Source organism: Moschus berezovskii, chromosome 27 (genome assembly GCF_049115385.1).
Source record: "Moschus berezovskii isolate FMDL1 chromosome 27, NW_MosBer_1.0, whole genome shotgun sequence".
Classification (NCBI taxonomy): Eukaryota; Metazoa; Chordata; class Mammalia; order Artiodactyla; family Moschidae; genus Moschus; species Moschus berezovskii.
This window is the reverse complement of record NC_142486.1, coordinates 7,987,341-8,005,930: the sequence shown is the minus strand read 5'-3', so window position 1 is coordinate 8,005,930 and position 18,590 is coordinate 7,987,341. Positions and strand designations below refer to the sequence as shown.

Genomic DNA, 18,590 nt, shown 5'->3' with positions numbered 1-18,590 from the left:
TGCCTGATTAAAGCTGAGTCAATAGAGGGAATTTTCCATAATGAGATTGTGTGGGCAGCAGAGGCAGCTGCCCTGTCTCCCTGCTATACCCTCCCCAGTGGGTGGAAGGGGCTTGTCTGTCTGTCCAGCATACACCCTTCCTGCTGATAGATCCAACAGGGGCATGGGGTACATCATCATCCAGCTTGGACTCTTCCAAGTGTTGGGCTGCCAAGAATTCAGAGCCCAGCCCTGCCCTGGCCCCACCAGTATCCAGGCCCCAGTGCTTAGTCCAGATGGAGAAACTGAAGCCTGAAAAGGGAAAGTGATCTGGTCATACAGCTTCTAGCCCATCTTCCGTTTCCTTAACCCAGCCCTCAGGTGTGAACCACAGTGGGTCTGACCTTTGTGGGGAGAAGAAGCGGGTAAAGGAAATAATGAAGCTGACGACAACTCGGGGCACCTCTGGTTTTACTCCAGGCCTCCCCTGGTAGCTCAGCTGGTAAAGAAGCCGCCTTCAGTGCAGGAGACCTGGCTTCGCTCCCTGGGTTGGGAAGATCCCCTGGAAAAGGGAACAGCTACCCACTCCAGTATTCTGGCCTGGAGAATTCCATGGACTGTCTAGTCCATAGGGTTTCAAAGAGTCAGACTGAGCTACTTTCACTTTCAGCCCTTGAGGCCAGCTTGGGCGAGTTCTCGGAGAGCATGGTGTCCTGACACCTTAGGTGGCTCTCTCTAGGACGCTACCCCAAGGCCATCTGGCTTGAACCCTCCCCAGGACACAAAGGTCACCACTTCCCTGGCAGCCCAGGCCATCAGTGGCCGCCCAGCCATGATCAGGTTATTTTCTCTGTCTCCTCCCTGCAATCCCAAATCTCCATTCGAGCTCAGGCAGCCACAGGGAATCTGTGGCTTTCCGTTCCCTGTCTGGAAGTCTACAGTTCTCTGAAGGCCACTGAGGGCCGTGAAAAGAAATAGAGTGGGCTGGGTGGGGGCAGGGATTCCTTTGTTCCACTAAAACACAAGGGAGGGGAGAGCAAAACACAACTTGCTTGTCTGATACCAGTACAGGTCTATACAGGCTGCTTCCTGGATTGAACTGGTCTGCATTGTTTTCAGTGACCAGTATTGTGAGTTCTGTCTGTTCCACTGGTCTGCATTGGTCTGAGGGTTCCTTACACTGTTGTTGTTGTTCAGTAGCTTAGTCGCGTCCCACTCTTTGCAACCCCATGGACTGCAGAACGCCAGGCTTCCCTGTCCTTCACTATCTCCTGGAGTTTGCTCAAATTCATGTCCACTGAGTCAGTGATGCCATCCAACCATCACATCCTCTGTCATCCCCTTCTCCTCCCGCCTTCAATCTTGCCCAGCATCAGGGTCTTTTCAAATGAGTCAGTTCTTCAGGTGGCCAAAGTATTGGAGTTTCAGTTTCAGCATCAGTCCTTCCAATGAATATTCAGGACTGATTTCCTTTAGGATGGACTGGTTGGATCTCCTTGCAGTCCAAGGGACTCTCAAGAGTCTTCTCCAACACCACAGTTCAAAAGCATCAATTCTTTGGTGCTCAGCCTTCTTTATGGTCCAACTCTCACATCCATGCATGACTAGTGAAAAAACCATAGCTTTGACTACACAGATCTTTGTCAGCAAAGTAATGTCTTTGCTTTTTAATATGCTGTCTAGGTTGGTCATAGCTTTTCTTCCAAGGAGCACGCATCTAATCTGAACTCCTGGTTCCTCTATGGCCTGTCCTGGGTTGCAGTGATCTGCACTGGTCTCATTTAGACTGTCTTGGTTTTACTGTGGGTCACTCTGTAGGGAGCAGACAGCTGAGTCCTCTTTGTCCCTGGGGACCTGCCATCGAGGCCCTCTGCTCTAGGAACTCAAATCAGAGCCAACAGGAACAAAGGCAGGGCCCAGGACTGGTGGGCAGGAGCCTCGTGCCAGGCAGGGCCTTCTTATCCATTGAATGACAGAGCTGGACTTCAGGGCTTACCAAGTATGTGACCATGTGGCCTTTGCAAACATCAACACATGTAAAGTCTGGGCGTAATGAGAGTGGTAACCAGGAAACTTTGCCACTGAGGTCCCCAGAGATGGAGGTGGTAAAAAACAAACAAACAAAAACGCAAGTAGCGAGCTCCCAGTCAGTACAAACACGGGCTGGGTTTCAACCAGTGCTCACAGATGGCTGCTTTGTGCCAAGCTCTGTGCTGGGCAATAGGGGCTCAAAGATGGACACAACCCAGTCCCTGCCCTTAGACAGCCCTCACCAGGTCAGGGGACACATAGTCACAACAGAGCAAGGTAGACACTGAGGGTGGGAACCACAGGGTGAGGCTCTGGCGGCACCCCCCAGTGGAAGTCTGGGAGGGCTTCATGGAGGAGGTGATGCCTAAGCAGGATCCTGTAGGATGAACCAGAAGGGGAAGCACACTCCAGGCACAGGGAGCAGTTGGCCAGCATGTTCTTGGGTGGCTCAGAGCCCCATGTGTCTGAGATACAGGGGGGCTGGACAGGTTGCCCAGGACGCAGGTGCCAGCTAAGCTGCCTGGCCCTCTCCTGCGGACAGCGGACATGCCCTTCCTCCCTGGCTTCCCTCGGACACCCCACCTTGGCTCTGGGAACTTCGCCAACCTGCTGCCTCCATTCCACAGCACAGTCTGAGTCTGCAGGGCAGGAGACAGCTCCAAGCCTGCCTGCCAGGCGCAGCTGCCCCCTCCGCCCCACCCTGCAGACAGCGCTGGAGCAGGGCGGGCGGGCAGGAGTGGGACCATGAGGGCTGCTGTCCCTCCAACAACTAGCCCTCCCCCCAAGCCAGCCAGACCCAGCCCAGGGGCTCTAGCCGGCCTTCCCCTGGCTCCAACAGGAGCAGCAGGAAGCTCCGGCTGTTGAATAATTGAGAGGGCTTTCAGCTCTCTCCCTCCCCACTGCAGCGTCTTCTCGAGGGTTGGGTAACAAACAGCGGTGCCAGAGCCTCCCAAGAGAGAGACTCCAAGGAGGCTGGGAGGAAGCTCGCTCTGCTAACCCTCTCACTGCCAGCCTACCGAGCGCCTTCCTCCCCGGCCTCACCCTGCAGCATCTTCTTCCCTGTGAACGCTGGTCCCTACTGGTCCGTGTGGGCGGCAATCTACTAGTCTTCACAAGCGGACACTGATCTGATGCATTATCAAATACATCAACCTCTGATTTCTACTGTATGCCTTCCTGGTTAACTCATGCCTGTAGTGGTTTAGACGAGCTGGTGTTGTTTATGGGTAGTACATCACCAACTCAATGGACACGGGTTTGAGCAAGCTCTGGGAGTTGGTGATGGATGGGGAAGCCTGGCGTGCTGCGGTCCATGGGGTCGCAAAGAGTCAGACATAACTGAATGACTGAACTGAACTGTTGGGTTGTACAGACACTAAATACTTATACACAGAACTTCCTATGGTCCTGGGTACTGCCACACTCAGCATATGTTCATTCCCTCACCTCTAATGGCAGGGAGTGCTTAGATTAACCCCATTTTACAAATGAGGAAACTGAGCACAAATGAGGTCACGTCGCCTTAGGGCCCATAGTAAGTGATTTGAACCCAGGCCGGCTCTTCTGTCACTTGCTGATCCATCTTGGTTAATGTGGACCGAGCTGTCCCTGAGAGTCAGACCTTTCACCTGGGCAGAAGCCACCAACATCGAAGGCACCAGGTAGCCAGAGAGATCTTTCTGAAATGCAGAGCTGACCGTCACCTCCCCAGCCCAGCAGCCTTCATGGGCTCCCCACGGCCTGCAGGGTATTCCTAGCTCTTCCGGCCCCTCCTGGCCCACTGTGCACAAGCCCAGGGTTCTTCCCTTTTTCTCTCTAAGCCTTCTTCCCACATGCCCGACACTCTGCCCAAGACATCCTTCCTCCCCTTCTATGTCCACTAGCTCCTACGTATGTTTCATGATTCCTCCTCCAGGAAGACCTCCCAGCTATGCTCCTCTGTGAACATGCTCTAGCTCAGTTGATGACTCTGCCACCTGTCCCCTGTCCCAGCAGGGGATGAGCTGGTGTTGTTTATCTTGCTTCTTCACCATGCCTCTCCCGCTGCACTCCCTCTGGTGAGCCTCAGATTCTCAGAGTAGTTGTGCCCTGGAGGCTGAGGGGCCATCTCCCATAACTCCCCAGCCCCACTGCCTGGGGCAGGGAGGGAGCACAGGGAAGTTTGTTCTAGCCGTGGCCTGATTACCTCTGCCTCCTGCCCACCCCTCCTGGAGGTCTGGAGAAGGGTCCCCACAGGGAAGGGAGGGGTTGGCTGGAGAACCCCCTCCACCGGGCACTCTGGGGACACTCACCAGGTGTGCAGCCTGGCTTCAGGGCAGGGACTGGGGTGGGGAAGGGGTGCACCCAGATTTCTCGGACACACTGGATATGGATTTTCTTTGCCAGCTTCATCAAATATCTTGACAAAAACCATTGTTGTTAGACACTCATTTCTACAAAGATCCAGACTTAGTTTCACAAGCTAAGCACCTGGTTTCTTGTGTTTATCCGTTCCATCACGCTTGTGACAAAGGATTTGTTTTTTTTCCTCTAGGAAACTCAGGAAGCATGTCTCTCCCACTCCCTTATCTTACTCCACACTGGGCTTTTTCTCTGGAAGGGCTAACCCTGGGTTTGCAGTCCCCACCTTCATGGGGTTGCCATCACACACCCCGCTCCATCCTGACCCTCTTAATCCTGGGTCCCCGGACCCCACTATCCCTGTGCCTTCAGCCTGTGTCACACACCCCCAACCCTGCTTAGACAACCCCCTTCCTCAGACTCAGCCTTCACAGGACCACTTCAGACAGCTTGGCCCTTGTGAAGCTTTCCCTGACCATCACAGGCAAAGACAGACCCACCCTGTCTCTTTTTTGCTCCCTTGGCATGGGACAGGGTGGGGACGGGGGTAATCAGGATCTGTCTTCAGAACAAGCTTGTCACTGAAAGAATGAATGATCCCACCACCCTATGAGGGAGGGATTTTTTTTTTTTTTCTTTTTTTGGCTCCACGCAGCATATGGAATCTTAGTTCCCCGACCAGGGATCAAATCCGTGTTCCCTGCGTTGGAAGAGCAGAGTCTTAAACACTAGACTGCTAGGGAAGTCCCGAGGTAGGGACTATTGTCTCCACTTTATGAATGAGAAAGCTCAGGCTTGGGGATGTTTGGTAACATTCCCTGATCTCCCAGGGAGAGCTGGTAGAAGCAGAACTCGAGCTCTAATCTTCTGATCCCAAACCAAATGCTGCTTTTTCCTGAGCCAGTGGGAGACAGCAGAAGGACCTCAGTGGCAAGAAAGTGGTTGAATTGTGTGTGACCACAGGTCGAGAGTTTACGTGAAGCTGTTGGAACCTGTACCTTTGAGAGTGCGAAAGCTCTGCATCCTCCCATCATCACTGGGGAGCTGGGTCTCTGGCCAGCAGGGGGGCAGGGAGAAGGAGCCCCCCGGGGAGTGATGCTGCCCACTGGGGGAGAGAGAAGTTTCTAAGCTTCAGGAGCAAAAGGGGTTCCTGGGTTGGTGCCATGTGGGCTGGAGACAGACACTGTACTTGAGATGGGAGACGTTTGCTGAGGCCAGTGATGGGGCGGCAGGGGGGAGACAGTGGCCCAGGTCATCCTTGCTCTGGGCTCCAGCCTCTGCCCTCTTCTTCCCCCACAATCAGCAACCTTGCTCACCTTTGGGTCTCAGTCCCCAGCCCCCAATCATAGCTCAGCCTTCCTGACACCTGAATGTCCAGGGATTTCTCGCCCCCTCCACGTCCGGAAGAGGATGGTCACCCCTGACAATCACCGCTGCTTATGAGACATGTCAGCATGCCAGGCACTGTGCAAGCATTTCACATGCGTTAGTCCTTTACCACGGCCCTACAGGGAGGGTGCTGTTATTAGTTCCAGATCATCAGCAAGGACGGGCTTCCCTTGTAGCTCAGGTGGTAAAGAATTTGCCCGCAGTGGAGGAGACCCAGGTTCGATCCCTGGGTTGGAAAGATCCCCTGCAGAGGGAAATGGCAACCCACTCCAGTATCCTTGCCTGGAAAATCCCATGAACAGAGGAGCCTGGTGGGCTGCAGTCCATGGGGTCGCAAAGAGTTGGGCATGACTGAGGGACTAACACTTGTGACTTGTGTAATTAGCAAGGAAACCAAGGTACAGAGTTTAAGCTACATGACCAAGGTCACTCAGCTCATGAGTTCCCAAAGGGCACAGCCCTGTTTCCCAGCCTCAAGCCAGGTTCCCCAGGGCAGGACCCAGTCTCCTCAGATGCATATGTGATCCACTGTTCCCTCTCCCCCGACCTGGGCCTGTCACTCCCACCCTCAGCATCTTCCCCTCTGAGCTCCAGGGTGAGTGATGATCTCATTAACTCAGAGACCTCTGTGCCTGTCAGCAGGCTGGACCCTGTGGGACAGATGGGCTGCTGCCCCATCAATTAATGTCTACCAGCAGGGCTGGACTTGCAGGTACCAGCCGCCAGACTGTGTGCCATCCTGTCCTCAGCCAGGCCTGCTCAGGGGACCCTGGCTGGGGTCTGAGGCAAGGAGGCAGGCCCAGGGACTCAGCTGTGAGGCTTGGAAGTCAGGGATCGGGCCTGTTAACCACTTCCTGGCTGGCAGAAGGGAGGATGCTCCCCCTCCCCCCATGACTTAATCCACACATGGGTTTGGCTGGCCAGGCATCGGGCCTACCCGTGGGACCTGAACCAGTGCTGGGACAGCCCCAGGCTGAGCTTTGGGCGGAGTTGGTGTGGCTCTAGCCACTGGCTACAGACCCAGGGAGGAAGCGGGCTGAAGGCTTGGCTTATATATACATTGCTAGTATAACCCAGACTTCCAGAGCAGGACAAGACTTGTGGGGTCTTTGAGTCCAGCCCCTCATTGTCCAGTGGCGAAGCAAAGGTCCAGAGAGGGAAACATACTCATTCAGGGTCTCACAGTCAAGTGGGTAGAGAAATGACTTCCCATGTGTTGCCCTGTCTCCAAAGAGACACAGTGTCAGTGTCCCCAAGCATCTTAACAAGTCAGGGTCAGGGTCAGGGTTACGGCTCTAGACCTCACAGCTGCCTGTTTGACCCCGACAATCCCTCACCCTTTACACAGCCCAGCTTGTCCTCCATATTCTCCATCACAGCAAATGGCTGCACCTGGTCACCCAAGCCAGAGACTCAGTATCATCCGAGGCACCTTCCTCCACCCCACACGCAGTCTTGTCCGGTCTGTCCATTTATTTCTCGAATCCTGGTCAGGCCCCCGCTGCTCTGGAGTCCCTGTCTCCAGCTCCTCCCGCCCCCTTCTGGGAAGTCTGCCCCGACCAACCGCCTGAAGATGCAGACTCTTCTCAAATTCTCTTCCATCACACTATGCTGCGATTACCTATGGTTTCCCAAACCAGCCGGTGAGCTCCCAGAGGGCCAGGATGGGGTTTTGTTTGTCTCCAAATCTCCAGTTTGGTGGTGAGGGAGGGAGAGGATGGCAAATCAGTGTGTGCTGTGTTTGTTGAGTGAACACAATAGTCTATCTCCTATTTAAGCAGCTCCTGTAACGGGAAACTCACTCATCCTGGGATAAGCCACCCAGCTTTTATTTATATTAAGTTTTTATTTGTTTGGTGGCACTGGATCTTAGTTGTGGCGTGTGGGATCTTCCACCTTCCTTGCTACATGCAGGATTTTTTTTTTCAGTTGCCAAATGTGTGGGATCTAGTTCCTGGACCAGGGATCAAACCCAGGCCCCCTGCATTGGAGTCTTAGCCACTGGACCACCAGGGAAGTCCCCCCACTACTTAGTTTTTGTAAAGTTTTGATTGTTAGGGGGTGAAAAATCCTATCTTGGGCTTATGTGAAGTCCACTTCCTCGCAGGAGTCCTGACTTTGTCTTCTAAAACCGTCCAGTTTGGCTAGGGGCTTGCTCCTTTAAGTGGGGTTCAAGGTCCGGCAAAGAGGAAACTTGTTAGAAATGCAGATTATCAGCAGCCACCCCAGATCTACTGAGTCAGAAATTCTAGGGGTAGACCCTGGTCATGGGCTTTCCAGGTGGGTAAAGAATCCGCCTGCCAATCAAGAGATGTGGGTTTGTTCCCTGGGTCAGGAAGATCCCCTGGAGAAGGAAATGGCAACCTACTCCAGTATTCTTGCCTGGGAAAGCCCATGGACAGAGGAGCCTGGTGGGCAACAGTCCATGGAATCTCAAAAGAGTCAGACACGACTTAGCAACTAAACAACAACAAGACCCTGGCCATCTATGGTTTAACAAGCCCTTCAGGTGACTCTACTAATAAAATCTGAGAACTGCTGTTCTAGACACTGGCTCCCACTTGCTGTTCCACAGATGGCCTGTATCAGAATCACCTGGAGAACATTGACAATTTCACCCTCAGAGATTTTGATTCAGTAGGTTTAGATAGGAATCATATAAAATACAAAACAGTTTAATTTGAATTTCAGATAAACAATGAATAATTTTTTTTAGTATGAGGATGCCCCAAATATGAAATTCATGAAATTCAAATTATTTTAACTGTGCATCCTGTATTTTTATTTGCAAAATCAGGCAACCCAACCTACTTCTAACAAGCTTCTCAGCAGACTCAACCAGGTTTGGCCTAAATCCTCCGACCACTTGTATATTCTTATCACTTCCCCCTTCCAGACATTATATTTTTGTAGGCTAAGATAACATGTGCTTTTGGCAGTCACATTATGATATTGACTCAAACTGAGCCTGTGACCACTGAAAACCCCTAAATTCTTCCTAAATATGCTCCTTCTAACATCTGTCTACCTCACTCCAATTTTAGAAAGCTCGTTTAGGACCCAGTGTCAGGATGTGGCATTTCTCATTATCCGGTCTCACCTTCTCAGACTCCTTCCATCTTTTCTGTCTGTTGAGTCTTTTTAGATTCTGACTCTGAATTTCTGAACCTTCCCAAGTGGTGTTGTCAGTGAACCTGATCATCAGGTTTTCAAAGTTCTCTCCAGTCAATGGTGAACATACTAGATCGGACATGGGTGAGGACGGAGCCCTGCGGTCCTTCCCTAGATACCCCCATCTAATGTGACATGGACCCATTCATCAGCTCCCTCTGAGCACAGGTTAATCCACCCACCAATTAAAATAGCATGGAATGTTAGTTCCCACCAACACAGTGTCTTTCTCTTCTTATGAAATCTCAGAATAATTCCGTAATAGATAATATCAGATAAAGGCTTCCCTGGTGGCTCAGACGGTAAAGAATCTGCCTGTAACGCGGGTGACCCAGGTTCAATCTCTAGGTCAGGAAGAGCCTCTGGAGAAGGGAATGGCAACCCACTCCAGACCTGATATCTGCAATAACTTCCTGGTCTGCTGGTCCAGCCACCCTGACTAGGAAAGAAGTGGGCTCAGCATACAATGATTCGGTCTTAGGGACCTGGCCTCTCCTCTAGGGGCCCAGGGGTCATTCTTTTAATAGCGTGCCTCAGATTCCTGCCTGGCGCCCTCCATTAGCAGGTGAAGCTGGCAGAATTCACCATCTGTCCTAGTGGAAACCGAGACAGCATCCATCTTCTGTCTTCCCGCCCCTCTGCTTTCCTTCAGTCACTTCTGAAGGACTGCCCCCAGCAGCCTAGCCATCTCGGCCAGGCATTCTCCTAGTGCTGGCGATAGGATTTCTCCTCTTGCCGTGTGGAGACCTGACTGCACTCAGAACTGCTCCCACCAGCTTCCCCTGCCCCGCCCTCAAGGAGCTCAGGCCAAGTTCTTGGCTCCTCAAGAGCCTCGCCCACGTCGAGGGCAAGCATGCAGAGCAGCATCACTGAGAACCTGCCTCCATGGCTCTCGCGGGGGCGCCAGCACTTTGCCCCCACACCCCCAGTGCATCTTCTGCATTGCCAGGTGCTGGGTAGGTTCAGGGGAGCTGAAATGAAGGGCTGGTCCCCTCCCCTTGAAGGGTTGAATCAGGGGTCAAACACAGACAATAAATTGAGCCTCAGTATCTAAAGAGGTGAGGACAAAAGCTGTGGGGGCACAAGGAGGGAATGGCTTATCCTTTGTCAGAAGCAGGGAAGGCTTCCTGGAGGAGGTGACATTGGGACTGGACTCTGAAGGATGTGCTGGAGTTGCCCAGGTAGGGAAGAGAAACAATGGAATTCTAGCATTGGGAACCACATGGGCAAAGGCTCAAAGGAGTGGGAAAGCATGTTTGGGGACAGGTGACCCAGGCTGAGGAGCCGGATGTTGGCTTCAGGATAAAGTATAGCACCAGATAAAGCTGCAAGATTGTATAAGAAGAAATACAAAGGAGTCTTGAAGGCTGTATCAGGGACCCCACCTATAGTTCTCAGTCCTAGCTCCCTTTTTTTTCAAACTTTAAATTTTTTATTTTGTATTGGGGTATAGCCGATTAACAATGTTGCAGTAGTTTCAGATGAACAGAGAAGGGACTCAGCCATACATATACAAAGATCCTTTCTCCCCCAAATGCCCCTCCCATCCAGGCTGGGACATAACACTGAGCAGAGCTCCAGGTGCTATACTATAGGTCTGTCTCCCTGTTTGTCTCTTTATTCTGCTCATAGACACTGAGCCCCATGTGTTTCAGACACTTTGCCGGCACCAGGAATTGGGGCTAAAAAGCCCTCGGCCCACAGGTGGAGTGAGACCTGTGAGCCCACAATGACAGTGACAGGGGAGAGCTCCATAGAGGGGAGGAGGGAGGCTTCCAGAAGGTGGCGATGCCTGTGAGCAGTGACTTTGAGGTCATGCCAGAGTCAAGTGCAGAGCATCCCAGGGAAAGGGATCAGCAGTGGGGGGGCGGGGAGGCCTGGATGCAAGAGGGATGGAGAATCTGTGTGGGCGTGGCAGTGGACAGTTCGGTCCAGGAAGCAGGTCCAAGCTGTGTCAGGACTGGGAGCCAGGGTGACCGGAAGCCACTGGAGGCTGTTAACTAGGGCATGACAGGGTCTGATTTGCTCCTGGCCCAGTCTCCCAGGTTGCTGATGGAAGATGAACAGAAAGAGGTCAGGGCAGGGGGGTGGGCAGACAGGATGCTGATGCCAGAATGGACCAGAGGCAGAGGCGTGAATTGAGGTGGTAATGAGAGAGGAGGGGATGGGTAAGTGTGAGCAATGTCGAGACGGAGTATGGGACCAAACTTGTTGGTGAGCTGTGGTGAGCCAGGACAATGGGGGTCTCCCAGCTCCATGCACGTCTCTGGCTCAGGGCATGAGACAAACAGAGCTCTGTGTGGGGCTTGGTGAGTGGGTGATACTTGTGAGTTACCCTCGGAGAAAGCGTGGTAGAGCTAGGGTTGCAGGGCTGGGATAGGGACAGGCAGGAAGCAGGCAGGGCTTAGAAAAACAGCTTTGTTCTGTAAAGCCCGAAGAGCCTTCCTGAAGAATCTGGATGACGCTTCCAGGCACAGGTTGAGAACAGAGGCTCAGAGAGGGGCAGGAACATCCTCAGGGTCACACAGCAAGGCAGGGAGAACCCTGGCCTAGACCCAGACACTTGGGCAGATGAACATATGAAAGGAGCTTGTGTTCCCATTACCACTGTCACCGTCCCCTTCAAGGCCTTTTTCCTCTCCTGGTCCCCCTCTCTCTTCTCTGCCTTTCAGACTCCATGGCTCTGGACACTTTGAGGCCAGTGAGGAGAGTATGTGTTGTGGGTGGTGGGGTGGTGTGTTGCAGGAAGGCCCTATCTGGGGTGTCCAGACATGCCCGGTTCCTTCTCTTCCCACCTCCCTCCACTCCTTCCCTCCCTCCCATCCCACTCCCTGGGAAGGAGGCCTCCCTGTTGCTTAGCAACTAGCAGAGCCTTGGAGAAAGGAAATGGAAATAGCTCAGGAGGGACCTCCCCTCTGTTAAGATAAGTCCTTGGTGTGTATGTGCTTGTGTGTGTATGTCTATGCGTGTGTTTGTGTATACATGCGTGTGCAGGGTGCATACTGATGCACGCTCTACTTTGGGCCATGGAGCCACCACTTCTTACCTTCCAAGCCATGCTGACTCCCAACCAACCCTGAGCTGGCGAAAGGATGTGGCTGCCTGGAAAGTTAATGTCAGTGCCACTTTTGGTCACATCCTCACAAGCGATGTTTCCAGAACAAAGGAGGGGACGGCCCTGTGGGCTTCAGCCCAGATAGGCCCCCACCTGGAATGCTGACTTTGGAAAAGTTAGCCATATCGAAGTAGGAACCGAAAACTGCATCTGTGGTGGGAATGGAGCTGAGCTTGGAGAAGGCTCCATCTTCTGGTCTCTGCACAGCTGCCTGGGAGCAGACTGGGAAGGGGAGCACGTGTGGTCTGTGACTCCAGGGGCCAGAGCCAGAAAAATGGGTACTGGGGAGTGAGACGCCGATATTAAACTGAGCCTGAAGGAAAAACAAGAATAAAACCTAGGGAACTGCCAGCAAGTGTGCAGGCAAGGAACAGACAGTGTGACCAGGCAGTCAGGCCCAGGCATTGGAAACGGGGCAGAGAGCTTTGTCCCGGGTAGTTACTAGGTCCCTGAAGGCGACAAGCCTCCTTTGAGGCCATCTAGTCTGCCTTGAATCCACCCCACTTTACCGATGGGGACAGCCCAGTGTCCGATGTCCCCTCATGCCCTGAGGTGTGACCCACAGGTGCAAACCTGCCACCGCCCGGCTCTGTAGCCAGAGTGGAAGCGGATTAGAGCCATGAGTGGGCCTTTAAATCTCCAGGATTAACCCGCGCCGAGAGGAGCTTAGCAGGTGGCCGAGAAGTGACCATCCCGCCGGGTGTCTGTGTCTGCCTCGCAGGGCCGAGGCCAGCCGCTCCGGGGACAGCCACCATGTCATCCACCGTGAACAACGGGGCGACCAGCGTGCCGTCCCCGCCCGACGCGGCAAACGGCTTCCCGCAGCCGGGCGCCTCGTCGGGGGCCTGGCCGCGGGCAGAGGAGGAGCTGCGCGCCGCGGAGCCCGGCCTGGTGAAGCGCGCGCACCGCGAGATCCTAGACCATGAGCGCAAGCGGCGCGTGGAGCTCAAGTGCATGGAACTGCAGGAGATGATGGAGGAGCAAGGGTGAGCGGGGGAAGGGGGCGGGGCCGGGCTGTGGGCGGGGCCGGGAGGGACTCGGGGCGGGGCCAGCGTTGGGATTCCGGAGCCTGAAAGGTCAGAATCTGAGCTATTGCAGGCCCAGTTGAACTTTCATTCATGTATTATTTTATTCTACCAATGAGCTGTCTTGAACTCCGCTCTATATAAAGTTCTCATCTGGGCTTAGAGTCACAGCAGCCAAGGAGCCACAGCCCATGCCTTCGGGAAATATCCAGTCTGGTGTAGGAGAGGGGCATGTAAACGTTAATGACAACTCGAAGCCTCAGTTTTCCTGACTGTAAAATGGGCGGTTTGAGCTGCCTGGTCTACAGCCAGGTGCGGCAGCCAGGCAAGAACGCACAGAGGGCCCCTACTACATGACGGTTGCCTGTGGTTTCAGCAAGGGAATTTCAGCCCGCAGCCACACCCAGAAGCTTAGATTTCACCCTGTCTAGTTCAGAACCAGGGGTACACAAGTGGGCCAGATGCTGTGCTGGGCAACACTGGTCCCCAGAGCCGGACTGGAGTCACTTCCTCAAAGACCCCTCTCCCAATCCCTATTCCTTCCCCATCTCAGAAGGGAAACAGGCATGTTATCACCAACTCCACCATAAAATAGGTTAGAATCAGGATTATAGAAAGGACAGCAGGACAGGAAAGGGTCAAGTGCTTCAGGAGCTCGGAGGGGAGATTCTGAGAGAAGACATTTGAATGGGCCTTGAAGGATGAGTAGGAGTTCGTCAGGCTGAGAAGGAGGGATTGTGCATCAGTCAGTAAGGATTTAGGGACCTCCCCTGAAAATCCAGTGGAGACAGGACAGCCATTATATGTGGAACTGGAGGCAAAACAAAATAGAGAACAGAGTCATTCCCATCTCTACCGCTACAAGGAAAACTGGAGTTCCCAAGGCTCCTTTCTGTATCTGCCTGAGTACTTTGAAACTACTGGGCTTGCTGTTGAGGGAGTCAAAGTGGGGAGCAGGACCTGCCCAACAGGCTGGCACTGTCAGTGAGCTGAGAAATCAGAAAGGCCCAGTGCATTAGCGCCTGGAGCCACATGGGAGCATACCGCCTGTGTACAGCGGCCCTTCCAGACCACACCTTTGTCTGTTCATCCCCAAGAGGCAGCCAAGACAAGGCACACTCGTCCCTGTGGAGCCCAGAAGACACTGAGGCTCAGAGAGAGATTGTCACTGCCACCACAGGCTCTTAGGAAGGCAGGGTCAAGGCTGCCAGGCAGGGCCGCTTGTAAGAAAAGGGCGAAGGAATTTGGTGTTCACCTCCAGCTGGAGACTAGGTGGGGGTGGGGAGGGTCCCTGCAGAGAGGAATGGATGGGTTGAAGGCTGTTGGAGACAGACAGGAAGGAGACTTCCAGCTGGTAATGAAAACAGGCTTGATGAGCTGTGGATGTGACCGAAGAAATGAGATCCCCGGGGGTTAGGGTGGGGAGTGGAGTATCCTTATGCAGAGAGAGTCCCAGACCTTAATTAAACCTGCAGATCCGGCTGAATTGAGAGACTCCAGGAGTGGAGAGAGTGTGGGCGGGTGGGCGTTGCTAGGGAACAGGACGCCTGGGATGGTTGAGAGCCAGCCTTCTGTGCTTCGTTCTAGGAAAATACCCTTTTCCCCACACAAGCCCCGCCCTTTCTCCCGCACAGAGCCCTGCCCACTTCCCCTCACAAACCCCGCCCCCTTCCCCCCCTCACAAAGCCCCGCCCCCCTCACGGGGCCCTGCCCCCTTTCTAAGCCCCACCCTCTTCACCGAACTTTCTCCTGAGGAAAGCCTTCCCTCTCGCCCCAACCTTTCAGGGAACTCCTAAGGGCCCTCACTCATGGCGCCCCCTCCCCAGAAGTCCCCTATCTCCCCCTGCCCTGGCAGGCTTATTATCCCAGGGGGGCAGCCTCTGGTGGAGGAGGATGGCACTTGACCGTGTCTTTGGCTTTGGTATCTAATCCCCTGGCATCAAGGGCTCATTCCTCGCTGGGATGCACCCAACAGGTCTCCAGATATTCCATCAGGGGTCCTTCCCCCACCCAAGTCCTCACTCCAGATGGTCCTTAGACTGGAGTCTCCCATAAAGCTAGCTCTCCAGTTATCAACCCTCTCCGCTCTGCCATATCTTAGCGGCTGCCCTGTCGGGTAGAGGCCACAGCCACTCTGGAACCCAACAGGCGGGGCTTCCAGCTCTGGCCTGTGACCTTGGGCAAGCCATAGCTACTGGCCTGTTAAGTAGTGGGTTATTCTGAGGGGCCTGTGAACTAAGGCAAGTACAGGGCTCCTGCACCCCACTCCAGTCCCCAGAAAGTGCTCCACAAACACTAGGGACCTTTGCTCTGCTAAAAATCCAGTCATTAATATCCATTTCTAGAAACACTGGTTCATTCGCATTTATTTACCAGGTTCACAGGCATTTGACAAATATTCCCGCTAGTCATGGAAACACACATTCTTTGGCCCCATTAAAAAGCAATCCCTTTCTTAATACTGATGGATGGTGGCTAATTCACTGGTGATGGATGCTGCTTTTGGAGCCATCTTCCTGGGCAGTCTCTATGGGCAGCCCACAATCACTGTGGAGGCGAGGACAAAGCCCCCAGCCTCTGTGAGGTGATGTTCCAGCCTTAGCCCCAAACATTCCCCCTCCCCACATCCTACCCACCATGCCCCTTCCCATGAGGACCATTGAACTGGGCTTGGAGCTTTGAGCCCTCCCCTCTCCCTGCTCTATTTCTTCATCTGTAAAATGGGCCACTACCACCACCACCCCCAGAGCCATGGTGAAGATCAACTTCATGACTAAGGAACTGATTTTCTAGGAAATGCTGGATCTGGGCAAAGGCAGGCAGAAGGAGACATTTTCCACTCTGGGGACCTCTTTTAAAATGCATTGTCCCCTCACCCCACCCCAGCCCCAGAGGGCAACCCAAGAAGTCCCCAGAGCAAAAATGAATCTGATGCATTTTTCCCAAATGCTGGAAGTGGCAGCGAGGGAGCCAGACTGGCTGGGGAAACAGCTGAGCCAGGAGGCTGGGGCGCTGAGACAGGCATCCTCGCCCTGCCTACCCTCTTCCCCGTCTGAGCCCTTGACTGTTAGCCAGCCGGGCCTCCTGCATGGCCTTGAGTTGGCAGGTGCTGCCGCACCCACAGGGCATGGAAGGTTTGGGTACCAGCCTCCTTCTCCATGTCAGCCTTTGCCTCCTGGGAGAGCAGAGGGGAGAGGTTCAGGTGATTCCTGATCCAGGACCCTGCTGACCTGGGAGGAATCTAGGATAGAAAAAGGCACAGAGCCTGGGACAATTAGACCCTCTGTCCCCATTGCTCTGGGACAAAGAATCCTCAATCACCACCATTTCTTGAGCACCTACTGTGTGCCAGGCACCGTGCAAAGTGCTTTTATGTATCATCTCTCTTAATCCTACAACAGTCTTGAAAGGCAGGTTAGTATCCCATTTCACAGATGTACAGATTCGGACTAAGAGAAGCATGTGGACTTGTCCAAAGTCACAGCTCTAGAAAGTGGGAGCACTGAGATTCAAAAACTGTCGCGCCAGAATTCAAAAGCATTTTTGGAGGCCCCACGTGGCAGGCAAGGTGCCAGATGCTGGGGACACAAGGTCAATCCAGACAGACAAGGTCCCTGTCCTCAGGGAATTCCCAGGCCAGTACAGGGTGCAGAAGAGTCAACAGATGAAGACTAGCCCAGAAACCACCCTTCCAGGAGGAGCCAGGAGGCTGAGGTTGCTACAGAAACACAGATGTTAGCACCTAACCTGGCTGGGAAGGCAGGAGGACTCGTCCTGCTGTAAAGTTCCCATGAGTCACATCTTTGTGTTCAGCCATGGTTATTTCCACAGAGTAAACCTGGAAGTTAATTTATGAATCAAAAGCTGTATTCCTTTTTTTTTTTTTTTTAGGGCTTTTGAAAAGAATTGCCAAATTGCTGTCCAAAAAGGCTGAGTCAATCCCAAATGCTTGTTGAAGGAGAGGAGGGAAGAAGGGAGAAAAGAGATGGGGTCCCTGACAGGGAAGGGTGTATCATTTTCACGGACAGGGTGTGGGGAGGGTGGGTTGGGCTTGCTGTGTGCACAGAGAGCTCATAGTCACGTGATAGAGAAGCTGGGACTCCACTTCCTATTTGGCCACTATGTTTTCTGTCCAGGGCAGCCCAGGAGGAGGAGAGGGCGGGAGCTTAGGAGACAAGACTCAGCAACAGCCACTGACAGCTGGCATGTGCTGGGCACAGGGCCAGGGGCTGGGTGAGCACAGACGCCCCAGGGGTCGGCATGGACATGGGCTGGGAGGCCTGGACAGCTGTCGCACTGGTGTGTGAGAGAGGTGACAATGACCCCAGGGTACGGGAACGAAGATGAGGGGTAGAAAATTCTGGACTCCAGTCCCCAGCCTGAGACTGGACTCAGGGAGTGGGGGAGAGCGAAGGAGAGAAGCCGGGAGCCTCCATCCAAGGCCCAGACTACATCTACCCCCACCTCGATCCCAAGCTGGGAAGCCACGGATCTACCCCTGGGATCCTGGACCAGCCACTTGGCAACATTGACCTTGTAGAGGCGGGGATCCGCTGAGGACCTCCCCAGGCTATGGTGAGGAAAGCAGAAAAGGCCACAGATGTGTCAAGGTCAGGGGCCTCACTTCTCCCCTAAAATGTCTCCAGAGAGGGACTGCAGCCTGGATGTGGGAGGGAGGCCTGTCCTGGGGTGGGAGAGGGCAGGAGGAAGAGCCCGGGCTCCCCTGGGAGGTCTCCTCACCTCTGGGAACACTCCCTTTAGTTTATGTGTTGGTTCGCCTGGTTGTCGGTTTAGTTGCTTGGTTGACTGATCTGGTGCAAAATGGGTCGACTTTGAGCTTCCCCAGCACTGAGAACCTTGGTGTGGTGTGACCTTGGACAGGTCATATCAAGCTGGAGAGTGCCCACGTGACTGAGGGCTGGGGAGAGGGGCTGAGGGGGCAGGTGGGGAGGAAACCAGAGCCCAGACAGCAGCTCTCACCTTCCGTGTGCCCCGCAGGTACTCAGAGGAGGAGACCCGGCAGAAGGTCAGGACTTTCCGGCAGATGCTGATGGAGAAGGAGGGAATGCTCACCAGGGAGGACCGGCCTGGGGGCCACATGTGAGTGCTGCCAGGGTGGGGAGGCCCAGGGCAGGGGGAGGGTGCAGCCTCAGGCCAGCCCTGGGCAGCCTTTCCCAGGGCTCACTCAGGTGGTCGGGACTGGAGGTGGGAAGAAAGAAGAGGAGGAGGAGAGGGCGTGGGTCTTGTCCATCAGAAGCTCTGGCCTGGCCCAGGGCACTAGGCAAGAGCTGCTGGGCACCTGGGCATCACTGAAGTCCTCTCCCTGCTGCCCTGGGTTCTATCTCTGGCCCAGCGGTGGGAGAGATAGCCCACATCTCATCTCCGGGAATCTTGGGCTGCAAACCAGGAGACTAGAGAAGTGTTCTGTCCTCAGTGTTGTCATTGGCTGATAGACTAGTCCCTCTCCCCCAACTATTATCACCTAGATAGTGGCCTCTGGAGTAAACATGGATGCTGGAGAGAAATAACCAGCGCACCAA

The 18,590-nt window shown here is 54.0% G+C and overlaps 1 protein-coding gene across 1 annotated transcript in view; it reads left to right on the top strand.

Moving 5' to 3' along the window:
- The first annotated feature begins 12,778 nt into the window (after positions 1-12,778).
- SRRM3 (serine/arginine repetitive matrix 3) overlaps positions 12,779-18,590 on the top strand; it is a 29,407-nt gene continuing 23,595 nt past the window's right edge. The window contains exons 1-2 of the mRNA XM_055408934.2: positions 12,779-13,011; positions 18,049-18,150. Coding sequence (XP_055264909.1) covers positions 12,779-13,011; positions 18,049-18,150 — 335 coding nt within the window. The remainder of the gene's footprint in view (positions 13,012-18,048; positions 18,151-18,590) is intronic.